The sequence below is a fragment of the Molossus molossus genome, unplaced genomic scaffold (genome assembly GCF_014108415.1).
Source record: "Molossus molossus isolate mMolMol1 unplaced genomic scaffold, mMolMol1.p scaffold_m16_p_12, whole genome shotgun sequence".
Lineage (NCBI taxonomy): Eukaryota > Metazoa > Chordata > Mammalia > Chiroptera > Molossidae > Molossus > Molossus molossus.
In genome coordinates, this window is record NW_023425347.1 from 88,033,352 (window position 1) to 88,059,754 (window position 26,403).

Here is a 26,403-nt window from a genome sequence, read left to right on the forward strand (position 1 = left end):
TCAGCTTTGGGATTTACAAAAACCATCTTTTTTCTAGATCGAGTTTTCCCTTCCATATTACCAATAGCTACTTCTATGCCTGTTTCAGAGGCACCTGGCCAGTCTCATTGGGTCTGTTTCCTTTCACTACAACTGAATTAAAGTTGGTTGACTTTAACATTCCCTGGGTGTGACTGTCATAATACTAGACAGATATATTGAGAAAAAATACTGAGTTGTCAGATAGTACGAGGGACAATATCAACTAGACCCGCATCTGTCTATTACCTTAAGTCACACTTTCCCTGAGTCTCCCGATTATCTTTATAAAATGGGAAATTGTTTGACCATTGTCCCCCTACCCCAACCTCCAAAATTGCTAGGAGAGCACTTCAAAGCATTTCACAAATGCATGATCAACTCTACTCTACGGAGACTAGAGCCCAGGACTCAAACCTACAGCCACAAATTCAGAAATACTCTCATGTAGACACAAAGCAGCTTAAAATGGCACTGCGGTCTATCAGCACATGAAAAGATGCTCAACATGATTAGCCATCAGGGAAATGTAAATCACACCACAATGATATACCATGTCACATCAGCTAGGGTGGTTATAATCAAAATGACAAGTGTAGGTAAGGATGTGGAGAAACTAGAGCCCTCATACACTGCAGGTGGGAATGTATGGTGGCCGCTACTTGGAAAATAATCCAGCAGCTTTTTAAAAAGTTAGGAGTCATTATATGACCCAGCAATTCCATTCCTAGGTATATACAGGTGAGAAAACATGTCCACACAATCTTGGATGCAAATGTTCATTGCTGCTTTATTTATAATAGCCAGAAAGTAGAAGCTGCCCAAATGTCCAACTGATAAATGGGTTAACAAAATGTAGTGTGTCCATACAAGTGAATATTATTCAGTAATGAAAAGCAGTACCATGGCTGACCTTGGACACAATATCCTTGAACAATGGAATAGTAATGATGTTTGCAGTGATGGTGGTTGCATATTGCAAATGTACTAAATGACACTGAGCTGCACACTTTAAAATAGTTTTATGGTGATAAGTTATATCTTTAAAAAAAAGGAGAAAATTGCATTGAATAGGGTTATGGTCAATTAAAATCTTTTTTAGACATTAAACTAAAATTTGCCAGTTACTATAATGAATACATGTCATGTCAGCTAACGAAGAAAATGCTCTGTGCTCACTGCTTTATATGTATTAACTAACACATCTTCAAAACTCTGGGATAAATTCCAATATTACTTCCCAGAGGAAATGTTTAAGTAACTTGGAGGTCAAGTTACTTGACCTAGGTTAAACATAGAAATCTAGGGTAGAAACCTTGTCTACCTGACTCTATAAACTGTCCACTCCAAATTGTTGTTTGCATGTTTATAATATCTCCAACAGGCAAAATACTCCTGGAGGGCAGCAATCATTACATCTTTTCATTTTCTTTACTTCAAATCCTGCTGGCACTTGGTGAATACAAAAGTAATCATTAAAGTTATTCACCAAATATTTGTACTTCTATGTACCAGGCACTGGGGACATAGTCAAGAACAAGACCAAGTTCCTAAGGACCAAAAATATATTTCAGGTGGTAATTATTACTGTACATGAAAACAGGGGAATTAGGAAGCCTATCTGTGGAAAAACAACAAGCCAGGAGATTGGGAAGTGGCACCTTCCAGGACAAGAGAACCATAGAAATAAAGGCCCTGACAGTCATCAGTTTTGATGGGTTAAAGGAAGAGCAAAGCAGCAGGTCTGAGCAGCTTGAGGAGTGGGGATAAAGTTTCTGCCAAAGCAGATTAGGCCCAGTGCTACTGGGTTTTACAGGCCATCGTTAGGAAATTTAGATTTACTCAGAGGCTGTATGAGGGTTTTGAGCAATACTATGATCTGACTTGGGCTGTTGGGAACAGAATGTCTTGTATGTGTATTGGAGGGTAGACAATACTGCCATTGGCTTAATTGACTCAGTTTTGAGTAAATGAGGGTGACAGGTACTGAAATAAGATGGGGATAAGATCAGAAGATGGCATTAAAAAATTCTATTTTGGATATGTTCAATTTGGTATGCCTTTAAGACACCCAAATCGAACTTATCATCTGGTAAATAGGGGGTCTAGGTCAGGGGTAAGTTTAGACTGGAAAGAAATCTGACACACCAGCAAAAAGATGACATTTAAAGTCAACAGACTAGAAATTAAAAAATTTTTTTTTCTTTATTGATTTTAGAGAGGAAGGGAGAGGGAGAGAAATAGAAACATCGACTGGCCACATCCTGCACACCCCCCACTGGGGATTTGGCCCACAACCTGGGCATTTGCCCTGACCGGGGATCGAACCAGCGACCTCTTGGTGCATGGGTCAATGCTCTAGCACTGAGCCACACCGGCTGGATGAGACTAGAGAGTAAATGTAGCGAAAGCCACCAAGGACAAGGAAAAACTCCATCATTACATATTTGAAAGGATCTACTAGAAATAAATCAAAAACAAAACAAACAGCTAGCGAGGTAGGTGGAAAACTGGTGTGACAACTAAAAGGTAAAACAGTGTTGCCTCCTGGAACCCAAGTGCAGACAGCATTTCAACAAAGGAGTGACAGCCAAATCCTGCCAAGAGGGCTAGTACAGTAAGGACTGAGAACCCTTCACTTTGGCAAAATGGAGGTTACTGTGAATCTTAACAAAACCAGTTCAGTGGCCCTGGCCGGTTTGGCTCAGTGGCTGCAGCGTCGGCCTGCAGACTAGAGTCTTGGGTTCGGTTCCCGCTTAGGGGCATGTACTAAAAAAAAACAAAACAGTTAAGTGGAGGAATGAGAGCCTATTGGATAAATGGGATAAAGGAACAAATGGATTGAATACATGAATGATTGGCTAGATAGATGCAAATACCCAGGGACGTTCATTGATTTGCTCACACTGGAAGAGATAAAGTAAGCAACAACCATCTTAGCAAACGAATATTCTGTTTTTCCTATGTCACAGAATTATAATGTCAAAAGAAAAGTCACGTGAATGCTCCCTGAAAATTGCTGAACACACATGTAAAATTCTATTATCAATCACTTTACCTTATTTCAGTCTCTACAGAAGCATCTTACGCTTTGGCTTTGTTACAATTCCCTCTAGAACCAACCTACAAAAACAGACCCTTTCTGTCCATGTCTTTTAGGTGAAAAAAACTCCCAAGTTTCCCTAAAATTAACACGTGTAGGCATTTTCTGTCTCCTTTTTACTTCAACTGCCAGAAATTATAATCAATAAAAAACTGCCATGTGTAAATCTGCTCATCATGGTGCCAGAAACCTCTTTATTTCTTTCACATGAATGTTGTTTTACCTTATATAATGCCATCAATTCCAAATTTTCTCAAATTATTTTGCAAAATCTTAAATGCAAAAATGACTCAAGTGTGAATAGCCAAACATTAAACCCTGTCCCCCAGGCATCCATTAGCCTTTACTCACTTGCTGGAATGTGCCAGGCTCCTTCTGGGTCAGGGTGTACAGATACTGTTTGCTCTGTCTGAAACACCCTTCTCTTCACCCATGTCTGGCCAACTTGCCCTGCCCATTATATATGCTCCAATCACACCATGCACTTTCCTTTCATAGCACTGATCGTATTAATTATTAAAATGAAGATGATAAAACAATCTCATCCCCTTTTTTATTTCCCCCACCCAACCCCCACTCTGCCCAACATGCCAGGGGTAAAAATGCAGGCACTATAAGATTTTTAAGAAAGTTAGGTTTCCTGCAATATTGAGATAAGTAAGTAAAAGTGAGTGGCCAACATTTTTAAATTTAGAAATTTATTCTGTTTAATCCACAAGCTTTATATAGCTTAGTTAAAAAAACAAAAACAAAAAAAAACCAAAAACAAAAAACCCCAACAATAACAAAAAAAAAACCAAAAAAAAAAAAACCAACAAAAACAGTGAAAACAAGACACTATTTCAAAGTCTGGGCCCTTCCAGCCTTCCAAATACAAGTGTTCTGAAAGTTGTATATACCAATTGGAAGAATAAGACAAAATTATGAATGGAGCCATGACATTCATAAAACAAAATTTATGTAACTGAAGGATCCTTCCTGGGACTACTTAACTCCTTTACAAAAAAACACAACAGAATAGAATGAAATTCCAGTGTTCCAAATCAACTTGTTACACATCAATATTAACCCACAGTGTCCTGGCAAACAACATGCTTTCATTTTCTGTCTCATCCTAGAGCTTGGATCCTGATTCTTTTCAGCAGAGACTCCACAGGCAACAGGAAAGATTGCGGCATTAAAATGTTCATTTATACTTTTGTAGTAGTTCAACAGTGGTCTTATTTCTGGGCAATTGCAAACCATACAAGTTTGGAAGCATCATAACTTAAATGGGTGCTAAGACTCGAACAAAAAAAAAGTTAAAAAAAAAAAAGAAAGAAAGAAAAACAAAACAAAGAAGACCTCTGGGAATAGCCAGGGGCATTTAAAGAAACCATAAAAATGCCAATAATATTTAAGGCCCCTTTTTTAAAAAGAGGACTTTTTTTGGCTTAAAATATTTTGTTCTAAATGAATTTATGTCAGCTGTCAATAAAAGAATGTCACTAATACACTGTGGACACCTTTTGCAATGTAAATCCATGCCCTTTTTTACACGGTGAACTTCAACCTAGCAATTATTACAACAAATGTTATAGTCTAAAGCTCAAACACATTTTAGCATTTTTGAAATTGAATTGAGTACAAACCAAATAAAATTTACATCATAACAAACATTTCCACCTAAGACTGTGGGGACACTTGAGCCTTCCTCATTGATCTCAGGGCCTTTTCACGCAGGTGCTTTTCTAAGTCGTCAAGGTTATCTTCAGCTTCACTTTCAGTCTCCTAAAAAACCAGAAAGGTCATATCATTAAGTCTTGAGACATTACTAGGAGATAATTAAGTACAGAGCAAAATCAAACTGTGGTGATGGCTGCACAATTCTATGAGTATACTTTAAATGGTAAATTATGTGGTATGTTAATTATAACTCAAAGAAGTTATTTAAAAAATATACATTAAGGTATTTGGCAGCCATTCATATTCTTATCCTTAGTCTTGGCAAATTCCTGTTCTTGGTAGGTCATCAAGAAACAGATCAAGAGCCCTGGCCGGTTTGGCTCAGCGGTTAGAGCGTCGGCCTGCGGTCCTGAGAGACCCGGGTTCAGTTCCCGGTAAGGGCGCGTACCTCGGTTGCAGTTTGTCCCCGGCCCTGGTCGGTTGTGCGGGTGGCAGCCACTCGATGTGTTCCTTTCACATCGATGTTTCTCTCTCTCTGTTTCTCTCTCTCTCTCCCACTCTACCTGAACAAAAAATGGAAAAATGTCCTCTGGTGAGGATAAAAAAAAAAAGAAACAGATCAAGAGAGTTAACAGCCAATTATTTAAAAAATAACATAAAATGTAGCTACTTGTATAAATCACGAGACAGTGTCCATAATACCTTCCTGGGCTCTGGCTCTGCCTCCGGTTCTTCCTGTGCTGACGTGGTGGTGGGAGCAACAATGGCTGCAGGGGTTCCAGCTGCAGCCGCAGCTGCAGCTGCAGCCACAGCCTTTTCTTTCTTGTGTTTTTTGTGTTTCTTGTGCTTCTTATCCTTTTTGTGTTTCTTGTCCTTCTTCTTCTTCTTTTTCTTTCCACCTCCTTCTTGGTCTGAATTCTAGAAATCAGAAAAATAACAGCAATAAATCCATCATTAAAATTCTGTTCAACTCAACTTTTTATATCCCCAAGACTTCATAAGGCTTCGTTCGGTGGGGGGGTGGGCTCAAAGCCAATCACCACCAGGAAAAGTACTCCCAGAGATGGGAACCACACTAAGAGCAAAGATATTTTTCAGATTTTAAGAGTCAGAATGAACTGTGAAGGTGACTGATTTTTACTATTTTACCCAACTAACCTCACATTAAACCAGGTTTCCCGACCAGAAACTGTGAGACAAGTCAACCTCCAGATGTAAGGAAAAGCGGCATGTGCAACAGAAAGAGAAATCTCAGAACCCAGACAGGCCTAAGCTGAATTCTGGTTCCTGAATCTATTAACTATTTGACCTCAGACAAATCTGCTTGATTTTTAAAAAAAATTCAACATGCCTCACCCCACATTTCTTTTTTTTTAAAATCCTCACCCGCGTATATTTTTGCATTTATTTTCACACAGAGTGCAAGAGAGAGAGAGAGAGAAACATTGATGTGAGAGAGACACATTGACTGGTTACCTCCTGAATGACCCCAACCAGGGCCGGGGATGAACTGCAACCAGGTACGTGCCCTTGACCAGAACCAAACCCACAAGATGACGCTCTAACTGCTGACCCAAATTAGCCAGGGCTCCGCCTGATTTTGTAAATGAGCCCTTTTGGTCAACCATAAACTGGGTATAATAATCCTTGATAAAGCTGCCATGATGATTAAATGGGCATATCTGTAAATCACCCACAACACTACCATAATATGTAGTGTACTTTGATATTATTCTAAGTACATACTTGTATTCTTACTATCATCTGACCTCTCCTACCTCTAGAATGAAGGTGGTTTGTTCTTCAATGCATATATACAAAAATTCATGCAAAGGGCAGACTCTGCTATAATCAAACCTAGCCTGTAATTCTTTACGTTTACAATTCACATTATTTTAAATTTCCCAATCTATTCAGTTAGTTTGTACAATTCAGTCAACCCTATTCAGAGGGACATTTAACCAGTAATTTTAATAATACTGAAACCTGTCCAAGATAAGATTAATGACTCACAAATGGGGGGAAAGAGATTTAAACCCCAATATTTTAGTGTCCCTATGATTGTTTAAAATGAAGAAACAAGACTGTTAGCCCTGGCCAGTTTGGCTGAGCAGTCAGAGCAGCAGCATGTGGACTGAAGGGTCCTGGGTTCGATTCCCAGCCAAGGGCACGCAACTGGGTTGCAGGTTTGATCCCTGGCCCTGGTCGGGGTTGTGCAGTAGGCAACCAAAATCGGTATGTCTCTCACATCGACGTGTTTCTCTCTCTCTCTCTCTCTCTCTCTCTCTCTCTCTCTCTTCCCCCCTCCCTCCCTCCCTCCCACTCTATCTAAAAATCAATGAAAAAATATCCTCGGATGAGGATTAACAACAAAAAAAGTGTTATTCTTATGTAGCTTGTCAAAGACAAGACTATACAAAACAATAAAGTACATTCCATTCCATCTAATATTTCACAGATTGCAAGGTTCTTTTATTATAGAAATAATGTATAGTCGACCCTTTAACAATGTAGGGATAAAGCATGCCAAAACCTCGTGAAGTAAAAAATCCACAATAGCCCTGGCAGGGTGGCTCAGCTGGTTGGAGTGTCATCCTATATACCAAAAGGCTGTGGGTTCAATTCCCAGTTAGGGTGTATACAGGAGGCAACCAATCAATGTCTCTCTCTCTCTCTCAAAAAGTAGATAAACATATCCTCAGGCGAGGATGCACACACAAACACAAAACCCGTAAATAATTTTTGACTATCCCCAAATTTAATTACAGCCATCTCTCGATACCTGTGAGGGATTGGTTACAGAACCCCAAGGATACCAAAATCCATGGATGCTCAAATCCCTTAAATAAAATGACAAAAAACAATGCTTACAGGGATCAGCCCTCCATATCCAGATTCCAACTGTGGATTGAAAATGGTATTTTCAACCCACAGTCGGTTGAATTCAGGGATGCAAAACCGGGGGATATGAATGGTCTACTACGTATTTACTAAAAAAAAAAAAAATATATATGTATATGTATATGTATATGTCCACGAGTAGACTGTACTTCCCACTGTAAAAAAAAATAAAAGCATTAAATAAAGTGCAAAGAAGAAAAACTCAAACTACTCATTTCCCTAACATACTCCACTACCAACATTTTGGTGTCCTCTTTATGATATGCGTATTTTTCCTTTATAAAAATATCATATTAATATAGACAAAATCTAACAAAAACTTTTTTGATTTACATGATCTTAATTAGGTATCCTCAAATGTATCAAACACCAAAGAAAACAGCAGAAACTTTTTCACTATATAACAGAACCATGGGCAAATTTTTTTCTCTCTCTAAATTCTCTATATAATCCAATCTCAACCACTAAGATCCTGGAATTTAACAGTATTAGACATAACACAAATTCCTAGGTGGCAGAGTACTGAAGGACTACTGATGCAACTACTACCACTTCATTTGTGCCTTCTTAAAGTCTATCTGAACCACAGAAAGTAATGTTCCTCTGAGCTACAGAAGACAGAAAATATTCTGCTTCCAAGTATAAGCACATACAATTAGAAAAGATGTCCAAAACAGGGCAGACACATACCCTCGCCGGTGATGGGCTTGGTGTTGGGCTTTTAGCCTTTTTGACAGGTACCGCTGGTGACCAATTGGTAGAGGGTGACTGAGACTGGACAGGAGATGGAGGTGCTGGGGGTTTTTTAGCTGCTGGCTCAGGAGATCCTGAGACAGATCGGGAGGATGAGACTCTCCTTACAGACTGAGGGCTTGGTGAGGCAGCTCTAGACAAAGAGAAAACAAAAACAAAAACATTTAGTATCCAAGAACAGAGATCTTTCCTAGGATAAAATAACCAACTACCAATATACAAGTAGGTCACAAACTTTAAATATTTTACAGCACTTAAGTTTACTAGTTGATTCTAATTCAAATTTATATCATCTAATTCTCCTGGAGAATGGTTCAAACCTCACAATCCTTCCATTCTGTTAATGATTCTTTCTGCATGAAATTAGTAATGCCAATTCCCTGTATTTTGTTTTAAGACTGCTTTTACCAGTCTTACATAGACATGTAAGAAATATTCTATGTATCACTTCAGAGTTTAGTTTTAGAAGAACATCCTCAATAAGATGATACTCCTAAGAACTAGTTAGACCCCATGGCATTTAGTTTATGCCATAGGAACTATCCTGGAAACAGAAAAGGCTCTCTAATAATACAAATTTGCCTTAAAAGTATGTATTCAGCCCTGGCCAGTTTAGCTCAGCAGTTGAGCAACGGCCTGTGGACCAGTTCGGTTCCCACTAGGGGCATGTACCACACACACACACAAAGTTTCTATTCACAGCTTATTCTTTTCTATGATTTCTTAGTTAAAAGGAAAAAAAAAAAAGAGCTTTCAAACATAACGAAAGCTATACAAGTTAATGTTACTAAACCATAAATAGTTTTACTTTTTTGTCTTTTTGGGTTCCGGAGTTCTGGAGACTCTCCTTATAGGCCTAGTACTTGGAGATGGGGACTGCCTTCTTTGGGGTGATGATGATGCTCCTCTTCGAACAGGTGGAGGACTTGAGGAGGTCTGAGGCGCTCGAGGTCGTGGTGAGGGTGAGTGCCGCTTGTTTGGTTGTGGTGACCGGGCCTCCCGGGTAGATCGGCTAGGGGAAGACCCTTTCCTATGCTTTGATGACAGTGAAGGTGAACGTCTCTTGGTGGCTGGGGAGCTTCGTTTGGGAGGTGGAGAATGGGAGACGCGGCGCTTTGGTGGCGGAGATGGTGATGCCCTTCGTTTAGGAGGAGGTGGGGGAGAAGCTGTTCTTCTCTTCGGAGGTGGGGAAGGAGAATATCTCCTCTGTATTGGAGGAGAGTATCTTCTTGGGGAAGGTGATCGCCGACGTGGGGGAGGAGAAGGAGTCCTAGGAAAAATATATCATTAAGCTGAAAGGTTCAACCAGATAAAGAAATAGTATACAAAAAAAACTAACCAGCAGTTATGGTTATACAGGCATACCTTAAAGATACTGTGATTCAGTTTCATATCACTGCAACACAATGAACATTGCAATAAATCAAGTCAAATTTCACTGGTTTCCCATCGCACACAAAAGTTATGTTTAGCCCTGGCCGTTTGGCTCAGCGGTTAGAGTGCCGGCCTGCAGTCAAGAGAGACCCGGGTTCGGTTCCCGCTAAGGGCGCGCGCCTCAATTGCAGTTTGTCCCCGGCTCTGGTTGGGTCGTGTGGGTGGCAGCCACTTGATGTGTCCCTTTCACGTCGATGTTTCTCTTTCTCTCTCCCCTTCCCACTCTATTTAAACAAACAAACAAAAAAAAAAAAAGGAGAAATGTCCTCGGGTGAAAATAAAAAAAGAAGTTATGTTTATACTATACTATACTACAGTCTATTAAGCATGAAATAAATAGCATTATGTCTTTAATAAACAGTGTATGAACATCTAACCATCATCTGAACCATCTTTTTGCTGGTGGAGGACCTTGATTCAGTGTTGATTAAAGTGTATTTGCCCGGCTGGTATGGCTCAGTGTTTGAGTGTCGACCCATGCACCAAGGGGTCGCCGGCCAAATCCCCAGCTGAGAGCATGCAGGAGCGGCCAATTGATGTTCTCTCTCATCGATATTTCTATCTCTTTCTCCCTCTCCCTTGCACTCTCTCTCAAATCAATAAAGAGGGAAAAAAAGAAATGTAGCCCTGGCCGTTTGTTAAGTGGTTAGAGCGTCAGCTTGCGGACCAGAGGGGCCCAGGTTCGGTTCCCACTGGGAGCACATACCTCGGTTCCAGTTTGTCCCCAGCCCTGGTTGGGGTCATGTGGGTGGCAGCCACTCGATGTGTCTCTTTCACATCAATGTTTCTCTCTCTCTCTTCCTCCTGCTCTATCTGAAGATAAATGCAAAAAGTGTCCTCAGGTGAGGATAAAAAAAAGAAAATGCAATATTTGCAAAGCTCAATAAAGTAACATATTTGCCTATATTGTGCTAGCATGAAGCACAGAGTATATTTCTAAGTGGAAATGCTATACCTTTATCCTTATTTAAGTAAAAATATCACTTAAATTCCTGTATATCGTAAATGACTACAAAATAGGGCATTCTGGTTAACAGAAATTTGCAGTTTTCTGAATGAATTAAAATTTGTCAAAAGTCATTTAACATGCCCTGGCCGGTTTGGCTCAGCGGTTAGAGCGTCGGCCTGCGGTCCTGAGAGACCCGGGTTCGGTTCCCGCTAAGGGCACGTACCTCGGTTGCAGTTTGTCCCCGGCCCTGGTCGGTCGTGCGGGTGGCAGCCACTCGATGTGTTCCTTTCACATCGATGTTTCTCTCTCTCTCTCTGTTCCTCTCTCTCCCTCCCACTCTACCTGAACAAAAAATGGAAAAATGTCCTCGGGTGAGGATAACAAACAAACAAACAAACAAACAAACAAACAAAAAGTCATTTAACACAATCCACATGAAATCAATGTTCTTTTTAGAACAGAATCTTGCATTGCTTTGAGAAAACTGAACATCTTTTATCATCATATAACTAGATTAGGTTAGCAGGACTCTACTATGGTCAACTTACTCAGGAAGTATGTGCATTAAGAACTCTATGTGATACCCTCTTTGAACTGGTGTTTGGACTTTATTAATAATCAGAGTTCACTGCACAAGCTTTAAAAAGTATCTCTATCCCACCTCAAAGAGATTTGAATTTTGTCTCAAATGACCAATTTTCTTCCTTTTAACCCTCATCCGAGGATATTTTTCCATTTATCTTCAGATAGAATGGGAGGGAGGAAGGGGGGGGGGGGGAGGCAGGGAGGGAGAGAAACATAAACATGAGAGGGACAGACACATTGACTGGTTGCCTCCTTCACGACCCTGACCAGGGCCGGAGACAAACCTGTGACTCTTTGGTCTGTGCCTCTGAGCCAAACTGGCCAGGGCTCAAATGACCCCTTTTTAATTGAAGTCCACTGGTAGGTAGAATGCATCCCTGTGTAAGTCCAACCTGGTCTTCCTATTAATGCTGAATCCCTATATAACCCTAACTTGCCTCCTAGAAATTAGACCTATATATAAATATTCAGGTCCAACTACTATTTGCTTTTGAAATGTTCAGACCTTGAGCTCAAAATATTTTCCTGCCTAGACAATGGGCAACGTGGTAGAATGCAATTAATTCCATTTTTGCCCTTGGGCAATTTTAATAACTCTGAACCTCTATTTCTTTACCTAAAAAATGAGACCACCACCACCTATCAAGCAATATCATCTTGAGGACGGGAGATAAAGTATATAAACACTCAGCACTTTACCTGGCACATAACAGATATTCAGGAGTGGTTGTACCCATTATACTGCTTGGTAGTGTATCCGAGCAATGCCATTACAATTCCCCCCCAACTTTTATTCTGAAATCATTTTAGATTTATATTAAGAGCTGTAACAGTGGAGATCTGTCACTTAACATCTTATATAATCATAGAAAACTTAACCGAAAATGAAATTAACCTATTTAAACTAAAGTACCAATATCATCCATTTCCACTTATGTCCTTTTTTCGTCCAGTTTCCAAAAATCAGAATCCTGCATTGCATTTAGTTGCCATGTAGCCTAAAAGTTTCTGCTAATTTGTAATCATTACTGTGTCTTTCATGATTGACATCTTTTAAAGGTACTGGTCAGTTCCTTCGTAGAATGACCTTCAAACTGTGTTTGTCTAGCCCTGGCCAGTTTGGCTCAGCGGTTAGAGTGTCGGCCTGCGGTCCGGAGAGACCCGGGCTCGGTTCCCGCTAAGGGCACGTACTTCGGTTGCAGTTTGTCCCCGGCCCTGGTTGGTCGTGCGGGTGGCAGCCACTCGATGTGTCCCTTCACATCGATGTTTCTCACTCTCTCTTCCTCCCACTCTATCTGTACAAAAAATGGAAAAATATCCTCGGGTGAGGATAAAAAAAAAAAAATATATATATATATAAAAAATAAAAGAAGAAGAAAAAAAAAATTATAAAAAATAAAAGAAGAAAAAAAAACCAAAAAAACTGTGTTTGTCTAATATTTCCTAATAATTACCTTGAGGTTCTGAATAATTGGTAAGGCTACTACAGAGCTATCTAGGAATTATCTGATGCCAACATGTATTACTGAGGATGTTAACTTCGATTCCTTACTTAAGACACTGTCTGCTGGAAATTCTTCAAGTTAAACCAGGGTGGGGCAAAAATAGGTTTACACTTCTGAGCATGTGCAAGATATTTCTTGTATTATAATTTGTTAATTACTATATAATTTTCCATACAAACTGTAAACCTACTTTTGTCCCACCCCATATTTTTCATTTGTAATCACTAAACAGTGTTTCCACCTTTTACCTTATTTATTTTTAATCCTCACCTGAGGGTATTTTTCTGTTTACCTTCAGGCAGGGAGAGAGGGAGGGGGAGAGAGGGGGAGAGGTGGAGAAGGGGGGGGGAGGGGGAGAGAGAGAGAGACAGAGAGAGAGAGAGAGAGAGAGAGAGAGAGAAAGAAACATCGACGAGAGAGGGACACATCGACTGGTTGCCTCCTGCACGACCCCTACCAGGGCCAGGGACAAACTACAACTGATGCACGTGCCCTTTGGCTGGAATTGAACCCGGGAGTCATTGGTCCGTGGGCCAATGCTCTACCGCTGACCCAAACCAGCCGGGGCTTACCTTATTTAGTATCTTTGTCGATATGTGGTGCAGGTACCATAAAATCCAACCATTTAAAGCATACATTTCAATGGCTTTTAGTCTTTTCACAGATGTATAACACCATCACTCCCCATTAACAGCTCGACATCACTAATCGATTTTCTATCTATAGATTTGTGTGTTGTAGATTTTTCATATAAATGCAATCACATAATACATGGTGTTTTGTGAATGGCTGAACCATGCCACTTTATTTAGTTATTAAAAAAATATTTTTTCTTTATTGATTTTAGAGAGGAAAGGAGAGGAAAAGAGATAGACACATCCATGACAGAGAACATCAATTGGCCGCCTCCTGCACGCACCCTACTGGGGATCGGGCCCACAACCTGGGCATGTGCCCTGACCTGGAATCAAACTGGCAACCTCTTGGTACATGGGTCAACGCTCAACCACAAACCACACTGGCCAGGCTGAACAATGCAACTTTAATAAGATATTTCAATCATAAAGATTCAAAGTTGTTCCAATTAATACCAACAAGCATACCTTCGTCGTGGTGGTGGTGTGGGAGACCTACGCCGTCGAGGAGGTGGAGCAGGAGAGGGAGAACGTCGCCTTCTGGTTGGTGGTGGGGAGGGACTTCTCCTCCGTCGACCACTACACCAAAGAAGAATTATAGTTGATTCTGAGTTAGTAGCATTTATTATTAAGTAATCCAAATAACACTGTTTCAATCACTGCTAACCCAAAGTGTAGCAACTGTTCCTCTATCCCTCAGAGCAGTGTTTTTCTAACTATAGGTCAAGACCCTGGGTATGGCCCTGGCTGGTTTGGCTCAGCGGTTAGAGCGTTGGCCTGTGGTCCAGAGAAAGACCCTGGGTTATGAACCAGCATTTTCTTAAAAAACAGAAAATCAGAAGGTTACTTTTAAGGGTAAATACTTTTTTGTGTGAAATTTTTGTTTCAGTATGTAAATATGTAGTCTGAATACATATATAATAAATACATATTTTATTTCACGATATAAAATATTAACATGATGAAGGAAAAATGTTTGAAAATAGTGCCTTAGAGCATTGCTTTGAAATTGGCACACATACCAGAATTACCTGGAAAACTTATCAGGTCTGGGCTATGGTCTAGCCAGCCAGTATATTTTGAAAAGGCTCTCAAAGTGATTTTCCAATTCCTTATTAGGAACAACTGCACTGAAGCCTAGAAAAATTTAATGTTCTAACATAGGCATTTCACATTTTAACAGTGTATCAGTGGCTTAAGGCCCAAATTCTGGGTATCAGAGCTCCAAATTCTTGATTTTTAAATGTATTTCCACTGTGCGTGAGCTGCATATTATTAACTAAAAACACTATCCCCAAAGACGAAGGATCAAAGTTATCTGAGCACTAAAGTCATCACTGCAATAGATTTGGTTAAAATACAGATAAGGATCATATAAATCTTAATTCTGAGCTTAACACACTTAACCAACATAAAAGCACACCTGAAATAAATGATTATATCTAGACTCATAGCCATCTTCCTATAGATAAACTAACATATACATTAAGTCAGGGTGCCACCTTTTGGGAAAATATGTGTATACGAAGCAACTAAATAATGTAATTAATTCTTTTGTTTGTTTGTTTGTTTGTGGTACAAGCCCCTAGCAGGAACCGAACCCGGGACTCTCTGGTCTGCAGGCCGACGCTCAACTGCTGAGCCAAACTGGCCAGGGCAATGTAATTAATTCTTAATTTCTCGTCCAGTACAGTACTGGTGCTTCTAATGAATCTAGAAATATTTTCTGAAGTTTACTGGTCTTGGTACCCTTTTAAAACTAAGGAGAGCTCTGTTAACAGAACAGAGAAAATTCTAAAATCACTATTAAATTAAAATTTCAATTTATATTTGTTTATGCACCTTGTGGGGACTAAGACTCCACTTTGAATAGATTTAAAATATAAACTACAAGAGGTACTGATATCAAAACAGATCAGCTTTAGATGAATGAAATGTACACATCAAATTATTAATTACAAAAAAGGACAATTAAAGGAGAAGCTATTTATCAACAGGGTTAGTGATAATTATGGGACCAAGAGAAATATGATGACTGCAGTATTGTTTCAAAAGGTAACAAAGATTTCAAATGGGAAAAAACATTTGAGTTTTGACTTAAAAGCAAAAGTTTATATTCACAAACTGAGAGTGAAGTTACTTAAACCAGAACTCCCAATATGTTATCAGTAGGTGTAATAGCACAAGAGGCTGTTACCATTGATTATGTGGCTTCTCTTTAAAAAGTCTCCCATTTTGTTGGCAAAACTTTTAACAAAAACTCTCATTAAAAACTGAACTCAGATTAGAATCTATTATGATACATTAATGAGCTTATGTATTTATTTTGTGCCTGTTACATTTATAACAGCCAAGTTTTTTGTGTTTTTTTTTAAAAGTCCTCACCCAAGGTAACTTTTCCATTCATCTTGAGGGAGAGAGAGAGAGAGAGAAACATGGATGTGAGAGGGACATATCGACTGGTTGCCTCCTGCATGACCCTGACCAGGACCAGGGACCGAACAGCAACCGAGGTCCGTGCCCTTGACCAGAATCAAACTTGTGACACTCTGGTCAGCGGGCTGATGCTCTAACTGCTGACCCAAACCATCCAGAGCTGTTTCATTTATAAAATGAAATAACTAAAAGGCCCTTTCAGTAATGACCTTCAGTGTGTTAAGAATAAATAAAACCACAATCAAAGTAGCATAACTTAAGGAACTACCAGGAAAATCTGACAATCACTTGTAACCAGTCTTGATACCAAATGTATGACTTGAAAGCTATAGTTTTTTTTCCCTTTCTTTATTGATTTTAGAGAGAGGAAGGGAGAGGGAGAGAGAAATAGAAACATTGATGAGAGAGAACATCAACTGGCCACCTCCTGCATGCCCCCCACTGGTGATTTGGCCCACAACCTGGGCATGTTCCCTGATCAGGAGTGGAACCGGCGGCAACCTCTAGGTGCATGGGTTGACGCTCAACCTCTGAGCCACACCGGCTGGACTGAAAGCTATAGTTTCTTTTGGCTGATCTGATAAAGCACATTCAGGGATTAAAAGAAAAAAAAAAAGCCACCCTGGCCAGTGTGGCTCAGGTGTTGGAGTGTTGTCAAACACCAAAGGGTTGCAGATTTGATTCCTGGCCCTGGTCGTGGCTCATGGGAGGCAGCCAATCAATGTGTGTATCTCACATTGATGTTTCTCCCTTACCCCCTTCACTCTCTCCACAAAGAGAAAAAAAAAAAAAAACCAGAAAAATTATCTTCAGATGAGGATTAACAAAAATATACATCCTGGGGGACGGTAATAAACAGTATTCATTTCACTGTAGTGAGAAATCTTTTCCAGTAAAGAAAACAGTTCCATAATTTCTGGAGTTGGAGAAAGGAAAAAAATATTACCACTGAACTGATTGTACAAAATTTTTAGCTGCTATACTAGCAATTTTACAGAAGCCAGGGGTAATTACAGCTAAGAACAGCATCTAAATTTATCTTTTTTAGGATTTCATTTCTTTTCAACTTTTCCTTTATTGGTATTAGAGAGAGAGAGAATGGAAGGGAAAGGAAGAGACAGAAACACCAATGAGAAAGAACGTCTGGCCGCCTCCTGCATGGCCCCCACTGGGGATCAGGCCCACAATTTGGGCATGTGCCCTGACCAGGAATCTAACTGGCGACCTCTTGGTGCATGGGTCACTGTTTAACCACTGAGCCACACAGGACTCCCCCCCTACCCCCCATTCTCACCCAAGGATATTTTTGCATTTATCTTCAGATAGAGTCGGGGGAAGAGAGAGAGAGGAACATCGATATGAGAGAGACACATCGAGTGGTTGCCACCCACATCACCCCAACCGGGGCCGGGACAAATTGCAACCAAGGTACGTGCCCCCAGCAGGAACCAAACCCAGGACTCTCTGATCTGCAGGCCGACGCTCTAACAGCTGAGCCAAACTGGCCAGGGCAGGATTTCATTCTTTACTGAAAAGTAATAGTTACTTCCACAGCACAAATACACTGCTTAGCTCCGCCATAAACATTGCAGATTGGTTCCAAAGAACCTTTCCAAGAAAACACTTTTATTAATGAGATGCCCTAAAATAACACAGTTTCAAAAACTGAGCCAAAAATAAGAAAATGGGACCGTTTCAGGAAGAACAAATACTTAGAAATTTAGTGGCAGCTAAATCCCCCCAAAAACAGAAGGCCACTGAAAATAGTATAATGGTATGTCAATAGTACAAGGCCTAAGATCTGGATGTGTTACTTTGTAACCCTAAAAAGCTCACTTGACTCTTGCCTGTTGTTTTCACTCATGAGATAAATGAGAGATTTCTAGGTATGACTTGTCTCTAAAATGTTATGGTTTTGTGGTCACATAGACACAGGAAATCAAAAAGGTTCAATGAAAATATGCAAACCTACCTTCCTACCATAGGAGATACTGAACAAGAGCCAAAGCCTCACACTCCTTTTTTAGTTTTCGAAGACTCTCCATAGTTTTTCTTGCCTTCCCTAATGTTACCAAAGTCCTTCCCCACTAAATCTGAGGTGCTATTACTACAGACATGGTAACTGCACAAAAATAACACTTTAAAATAAACATTGTGTACAATTCTATCATTAACTTGGTGTGTAAAGAAATATAATTGAACTAAACAACTGAGGACTTTTCCCATAGCCATACCCACTGTATACTTAGGACTAGAATAAGGTTACCTAAACAGTAAATTATGCCACTAAAACTCTTACATGTAATCCTAAATTACAAAGTAGTGTCTAACCAACCTTTTAGTCATTGGCGATTGCCATCGCTTTCCCATCTGCATCCTGAGAGCAGTGGAGAAAAACAAATGTCAAGAATTCCATTCACCAAATTATTTACTTAAATGGCATTAAGTATTACTAATGGAGAGATAATTTTTAAACATTCAAAGGTGTTCAGGAGTTAATGCTATGATTTAACTGGTATTCTTTTAATTACGCACACATGACATGGTGGTAAAAACCTCAAGACGTTCTAATTAATTAGCTAACCAAACAAAGCAACACCCCCTCCCAAGCAAAAGATAACCATGTCCTTCTGTGCTTGAAATGAAGAAATTAGCCAAATTCTAAAATAAGCCCGTAGCCCATCCTTTAAGTTATGAAATTTCATCACTACAGAACAGCAATGAAGACTACTAAAGAAAAGACATTACCGAGGGGAAGTCTCTTTCTGGCGCTTTCGAGGTGATGGAGAGGCACTCCGGGAAGGGGAATGTCTCCGCCGCCTGCCTACCTCACCATTCTTCACATGGGACCTCTTGGGACGCTCATCTTCTGAGGAAGAGGAGGAGCCAGAATCTATAATTATACAATAAACAAAACATTACAATAAGTCTGTACTTAAAAGAACCTGTCCATATTTTCTGAATCTAAGTAGATGGAGTGTATAAATTAGCAAGGCCACGAATGTAAGCAGGCATGTATACAAACCACCACCTCTGAACAAAGGCAATACCAATATCTGCTCAATGACTTGAAAGCCAAGCATAAGTAAATATACATAATCCTTATCACATACATGTTATATAAATAATTTCCACAGCATAATCCATGAAGATCAAAAGACTTTTAAGAATATAATGATTTTCCTAAAAACTAAGTAAAGCTTAAATATAATCTCAATTACTTGATTCTTACTGTTCTATGCACTTTAAAGGGTATGGAAAAGCCTTAATAGAGTTTGAATAACTTATTTCCATGTCCCTAGTATTTATCAAGCAAACAAATATGTATGTGATGTTTCCTACAGGCCTGGTAGCAAATGTCTAAGACTACGAAGAGAAAAACTTCAATTGTTTGCTCAGTTTCCCTATCTTAACACGACTAATAACTGTTCCCCAAATATTAAAACTCAAATGTACCAAAAACCACCCAAGACCTATGAGCACTTCCAACCATTCCATGATGAACCTCACCTTAAAAGAGTTGCAAAAGCTGTATAACTTTTAACGCCACTGTGGGATGCTTTGTTTTCCATTTTATAAATGAAAAACAAAGGTAGTGCCTAGACTCAGCCACAAATACCAACGGAGCTAATGAAGTTAGAACATCTGGTTTTAAAATCAGGTTTCTGTGCACATATTCTAATTCAAAATTTTCACTTTTAATTATCATTGCACAGATATATTTACACAGTACACAAAAAGAACGAGAAACAACCTAAATGCACAAATAGGCAATGGCTCACTAAATTATAGAATATTACAATAAAGAGGTATGGTAGTAAAGGAAACAACAACTTGAAAGTATGGTAGATCCATAATAACAGGGAATGATGTTTAGATATATTACATTAAAAAGGCAGGCAATATAACTTACAATTTGAACTTGTTTTCCCTTTTTAAACCAGATGCTTTTATGTGCACAGACAATTTCTGAATAAAAGCTTTGGAAAATAAGACTCGGAGTTGAGAAAGGAATGCTATTTTTCTATTTTTATACCTGATTTATTTTATTGTTGTACTCTAAAGATCAATTACTTTATTTCTATGTAGGCCCAAACATATTTCTCCTAAATATACGCAGTATACTAATGGACATGTATATCTTAAGTATTTTTTAATTAGAAAATGCAGGCAGAAAAAATTTATCAGTGCCCATACCAGATGATGACTGCTGGTTCTGTCGTCTGTACTGGCGTCTCTGCTGCACAGAATCTGCTGCAGCCATTTTGCCACCTTTATCTTCTTCTGAAAGATGGATGCATTTAGAAAGTGTTTCTTTAGTGATGCATACAAAAATATGTAACAGTTTTGAATAGGAAAATGGTCTCTTCAACCTTTATCTGGTTGGGTCAAACAATACAACTGGCACATATATATATATATTTTTTCACAAAGAAGGAAAAGCTTAAAATGCCAATTTGGATCATTACCACCAAATATAATAAAGTAAACTTCTTTAGCCCTCACTTGGTTGAGTGTCATCCTGCCTGTTCAATCCCTGGTAGGGGGCATGCAGGAAGCAGCCGATTGATGTTAGGCTCTCATACAGATCTCTCTCTCTCTCTCTCTCTCTCTCTCTCTCCCTCTCTAAAATTCAATAAAAAAAACAACAAAACAAAAAAACCTTAAAACAACAAACTTCTTCAGGCATTTACTACAGGTCAGGGTGGTGCCAAGCACCATATAAATATTATCTCAGCCAATCGACAAAAACCTAGAGAATGATACTGTTATCCACATTTCAGACGTGAAAGAAATGAGGCTAGGATAATTAAATAATTAAACAAACAAAATAAAGCAGGTAAGTAGTGGAGGCTGGGATTCAAACCAGGCTGGTCTGACTTCAGAATCCTAGCTCTTAACCACTAATATCCTGTAATTAATCTTTAACCAGAAGGGTTTAATCAAATGTGCAAGAAATCTAACTCAGCTTAAAACAAACATACACACAAAACCTACCTGATTCAGATAACTCTACTTTTCTAGGCTTGGGTGCTGGTGAAGGGGACTCTCTTTTCTCAGTACCTTTATGTTTTGTCACTAAAAAGAGTACAAGGGAAAAAAACTTGCATGAAGAAAACAAAACAAAGCTTCACAAGACATTTACAATACAAAAATAGGTGTGACTATTCTCATAAAGAATTTACAGAGAATTATGAAATTCTGTAAGACCTTTTGGTCATCATTTGAATAGTACCTAAAGTAGAAGCAAGAATTTTAAAATGTTGGATGAAAAGTTCTATAATGATTTAGAACCTTGAGATTCACCCACAAGAACCAACAGTTAAGAGAAACTGGGAGCTGTTTCTGAGTAGAACAAGCTTTATGCAATGTGTAACGTTCACCTCAGTAAACCTCTGTGTGCTACCCCATAACTTAACAGTCTACGGAGACCTCATAAGCACAAAAGCTTTCAAAAACCTCCACTATGGGTATGTTCAGAAAATAGATGACAACTTAATAAATTAAGAGTTGCTGAAATTTTCAGAGAAAGATATTTGGTCTGAAGAGGAAAAATAAATAAGCCACCCAAGAGACTGTGGCCTCTTTATGTAGAGCATAACCTTTAAAATAGCATGAATGATTTATTTATTTTTCTTATCCTCACCTGAGGATATTTTTCCATTTTTTGTACAGATAGAGTGGGAGGGAGAGAAACATCGACGTGAAGGGACACATCGAGCGGCTGCCACCCGCACGACCAACCAGGGCCGGGGACAAACTGCAACCGAAGTACGTGCCCTTAGCGGGAACCGAACCCGGGTCTCTCCGGACCACAGGCCGACGCTTTAACCGCTGAGCCAAACTGGCCAGGGCAGCATGAATGATTTAAACTACCTATTAAAAAAATAGACCCTGCCCCGGCCAGTTTTGCTCAGTGGTTAGAGAATTGGCCCACGGACCAGAGAGTCCCGGGTTTGGTTCCCACTAAGGGCACGTACCTCGGTTGCGGTTTGGCCCCGGCCCCGGCTGGGGTCGTGTGGGTGGCAACCAGTCAATGTGTCTCTCTCACATCAATGTCTCTCTCTCTCTCTCTCTCTCTTATCCTCCCTCTCTCCCTCCTGCTCAATCTGAAAATAAAAATGCAAAAATGTCCTTGGGTGAGAATTAAAAAAAAACACAAAACTCCACAATGGTAAAAGTAATTAAATACTAAGGCTGGAAGATTCTTTTCAAAGCGAAGCGAAGCGAAGAGAAGCAAAGAGAAGAGAAGAGAAAATAGAAGCAGCAGCAGCTCTGAAATATACCCAAGGTAGTAGGAGAACTGAGGATACCTTATGAATTATCCACCTTATCTCTCCCCAATTGCATGGAAAATTTTTATGGCAACTACCTTTTGTATGCTTGCTATGTTAAGAACTGTTACTAATATCACTGACCCCCTCAATTGTACAAGAGAAGAGACCTGATGTTTAAATACAAGTAACTTCGAAGTCACACAGATCATTTAAATGAACTAGGATCTGAACTCAATGCTCTTTTTCTGGGTATAGGCTTTAATTTCCAACAATTACTAGCTCTCTCTGTATATAATAGCCACTCATTGCTTCAACTACAATCAAAAGTACACAGAGAGCCCTGATTGGTTTTGCTCAGTGGTTAGATCAAAGGCCCTTGGACCAAAGGGTCACAGGTTCGATCCCTGATCCCAGTTGGGGTTGTGCAGGAGACAACCAATCAATGTGTCTCTCTCACATTAATGTTTCTCTCTCTCTCTCTTCTACTCTATCTAAAAAAATCAGTAAGAAAATATCCTCAGGTGAGGATTAACAAAAGGAAACAAAGAAAAACAAAAATAAAAGTATATAGAGATACAATCAATTTTACCATAAATTACCTTGAACATCATTTGACAGAATTACTCTAACTAAACTTGAAGACAATATGATACCCCTCAGAATCTTTACAACTGTTTTGTCTGATTTAAAGCAATTAGCATCGGATGTTTGACCTACAATGTAGATACATTTCATTTAATAAACACTTATATTCAGAATTCTATCAAGGCTTATTCAAGGGGCAGTAACTTAAGGGAACTAGTGATCTAAAACGGCAATCTCATCTTTTTTTTTTTTTTTTTTTTTTTTTTTAAATCCTCACCCGAGGACATTTTTCCATTTTTTGTACAGATAGAGTGGGAGGGAGAGAGAGGAAGAGAGAGAGAGAAACATCGACGTGAAAGGGACACATCGAGTGGCTGCCACCCGCATGACCAACCAGGGCCGGGGACAAACTGCAACCGAGGTACATGCCCTTAGCGGGAACTGAACCCGGGTCTCTCCAGACCGCAGGCCGATGCTCTAACCGCTGAGCCAAACCGGCCAGGGCGGCAATCTCATCTTTGATAAAGTAGTCAAACTAGAGAAATTCACCACTATGCTCTTAAAACCACCAGCATTTTACCCCTGGCCAAGTAGCTCAGTTGACTTGAGTGTCATCCCAATACGCCAAGGTTATGGGTTCAATCCGTCAGGGCACATACAAGAATCAACCAATGAATGCATAAATAAGTGGACCAACAAATCAATGTTTCTCTCCTCTCTTCCTATCTCTCTCTAAAAATCAATAAAAAACCTGTATTTTAATAAATTTCAAAGAAATAAAATAGAAAGTTTTAAATTTTTTAAGGATTCGAAGTTATTTTTTTTTTCTGGTCAATATTTCCCATTTTTCCCCCTTATTTATTTACTTTTAGAGAGAGTGGGAGAGGGAGGGACGGAGGGAGAGGGGGAGAGAGAGAGAAACATTAATCAGTTGCCTCTCATACACACCCTGACCAAGATCAAACCTGCAACCTGAGTATGTGCACTGACTGGGTATCAAACCCGCAACCTTTTGGTACATGGGACAACGGTCTACCAACTGGCCAGGGCTTCCCCATTTTCAAGTGTCAGTTAATCTTCAGTGCTTAAAAAAGATTTTACAGCCCTGGCTGGTTTGGCTCAGCGGTTAGAGCATCGGCCTGCGGTCAGGAGAGACCCGGGTTCGGTTCCCGCTAAGGGCACGTACTTCGGTTGCAGTTTGTTCCCGGCCCTGGTTGGTCGTGCGGTGGCAGCCACTCGATGTGTCCCTTCGCATCGATGTTTCTCTCTCTCTCTCTCTCTCTCTCCCTCCCGCTCTATCTGAACAAAAAATGGAAAAATGTCCTCAGGTGAGGATTAAAAATATATATATATATGCATTTGGTGATTTTCCCTAATCCAATCACATTGATGGCCTAAAGTGGTCCTTAATTATTGTTAGTATGGTCACCATTAGACAAGTACCCATTATATACCCCTATTCTGGTTCAATGACTGACCGAATCATAGCATTTTAACATTATAATGTTAATGTTTCATGGATGTTTGTTTGTCGAGATGAGACTTTATCCATCCAAATGTTTTTGTATTTTTTTTTTTTTGTATTCAAGGGGTAAAATCATTCTAGTATGAAGTCAGAAATCTTCTAAGTCAACTGAAAAACCAGTATTGTTTTACTTCAAAAAAAATTTTTTAATCCTTACCCAAGGATATGCTTTTTATTGATTTTAGATAGGGAGAGAGGGAAAGGGAAAAGGAGGGAGGGAGGAGGGGGGAGGGAAAGAAACATCAATTCAAGAGAGAATTATTGATTAGTTGGTTGCCTCCTATACACACCCCAACCAGGAATGGAACTCAAAACCTGGGTATGTGCCCTGACTGGGAATCAAACTTGCACCAACCTTTCGGTGCGTGGGATGATGCTCCAACCAACTGAGCCATAATGGCCAGGGTGAAAACCAGTATTTTAAATTTACTTCAGCCGTCCTATTAATCTCCCAGACTTGCCCAAAAGATCACCTATAAGTCATTGTGGCCAGAATTAGTAAAATAATCACTGAGTATCTACAAGTACAATATACATGGCTACGTGCCTAACTAGCAACTACTAAATGGGAGTGGGGGAGCAGGAGAATGGGGGAATAATTGGTGATGGAAAGAGACAATTCTTGGGGAGGTGAACATAAAACAATACACCGATGATGTGTTATAAACTGTACACCTTCAACCTATAATTTTATTAGCCAATGTAACCCCAATAAATTCAATTAAAAAAACCCCACCATCACCACAGGTGTAGATCATCTGGTAAACATATTTCATTAAATATCCTACTGATTTCAAAGCACTACTTTATGTACCAAGATAATACCAATTTAAATACTGCATGCTGCTGATTACATTATACTCCAAATAATTTACCCCAAAATACTTTTTCTGCCTCTTTCCCACTCCATTTGCCATTACCAACAGTACAACCTTTATTTAAAGCCCTGGTTGGTGACTACTATATGAATTTCAAAAGTAAAATCTATTACATTTCAATGTCACTGCTCTTATTAGCCATGAATACCAAAAAAGCAAATCATACTATCAGGTACAGAAGCTACAGAATTTCACCCTGCCCTCCATTTCTCTCCTCCAGAAATCAAAAAAGGCATTTTGGAGTAGGAGAGTTGGACCAACTATACATTTTTCAAATGGTAACAAGAACCCAAATTCTAATCCTGGCTGGCTGACCTTCACCAAATCACCTAACTTGAGAACCTGTTTCTTGATGACAATCAAGTAGTTTCTAGCTCTGAAATTTCATCACAGATGACTGGATCATTTTACTATGAAAAGTTACATCCAAGTAGTTAGAACCAATATTCAGCTTCAGTGGTCAAAAGGCAGCTTCTGACTACATTGATCACAGTAAATCTCTTTGGCTAGGTTTGTTTAAATATGGAAAAGATCTGTCCCAGAATCCACAGGAACAGAACTAATCCTATGTCTCCCACCATGACTTATTTCTTGCTTATGTACATATCCACTGTGACTTGTTTCTGAAAAGCACAGCCCGCTCCCCCCTATAATATATCAAAACACAAGCAGTTGGCACCTATGAAGACTCTTTAAAAGGTAACTACTATGTCTTAATATTAACCTATTTTAACAGGGGTTCAGTCCTTTTATTCAGGTACACTTATTACCCTTTGACTCTATGATATAAACAGGAAAACTGTAACTTGATGTGTTTTTGCAAAGTGACAAGTGACAACATTTACAATATTTTCTCACCAGAGAGCTTTATGGCTGCAAATAAAGGAAAGAAATATTCACAAGTCACAACACTTAATAGGAAAAGAAATAGGTCAGGACAACGGTATCAGATTTGGACATGGTGACTGGAAACTATGGACTAAAATTTTCCCAATTTTGAACAAAAAGTAACATGGGATATGAGATTATATATTAAAAAAAGTGAGCCCAGTTAGTGTGGCTCAGTTGGTTGAGCGTCATCCCATGCACCAGGAGGTCCCCAGTTTGATTCCCAGTCAGAGCACATGCCTGGGTTGAGAGCTCGATTCCCAGT

The 26,403-nt window shown here is 39.5% G+C and overlaps 1 protein-coding gene across 14 annotated transcripts in view; it reads right to left on the minus strand.

The window, feature by feature from the left end:
* Positions 1-3,901: 3,901 nt before the first annotated feature.
* The window catches only part of SRRM1 (serine and arginine repetitive matrix 1), a 37,575-nt gene continuing 15,073 nt past the window's right edge, over positions 3,902-26,403 (minus strand). For 6 of the 14 annotated variants that reach the window (XM_036255713.1, XM_036255711.1, XM_036255704.1 and 3 more), the window contains 9 exons: positions 20,983-21,063; positions 20,182-20,268; positions 18,733-18,877; positions 18,320-18,361; positions 14,017-14,127; positions 9,249-9,710; positions 8,378-8,573; positions 5,489-5,704; positions 3,902-4,891 (listed from right to left, as the gene is read on the minus strand). In XM_036255713.1, the coding sequence (XP_036111606.1) occupies positions 4,787-4,891; positions 5,489-5,704; positions 8,378-8,573; positions 9,249-9,710; positions 14,017-14,127; positions 18,320-18,361; positions 18,733-18,877; positions 20,182-20,268; positions 20,983-21,063 (1,445 nt within the window). In that variant the 3' untranslated portion in view covers positions 3,902-4,786. The remainder of the gene's footprint in view (positions 4,892-5,488; positions 5,705-8,377; positions 8,574-9,248; positions 9,711-14,016; positions 14,128-18,319; positions 18,362-18,732; positions 18,878-20,181; positions 20,269-20,982; positions 21,064-26,403) is intronic. The other 8 variants (XM_036255712.1, XM_036255705.1, XM_036255703.1 and 5 more) reach the window with 3 other exon arrangements.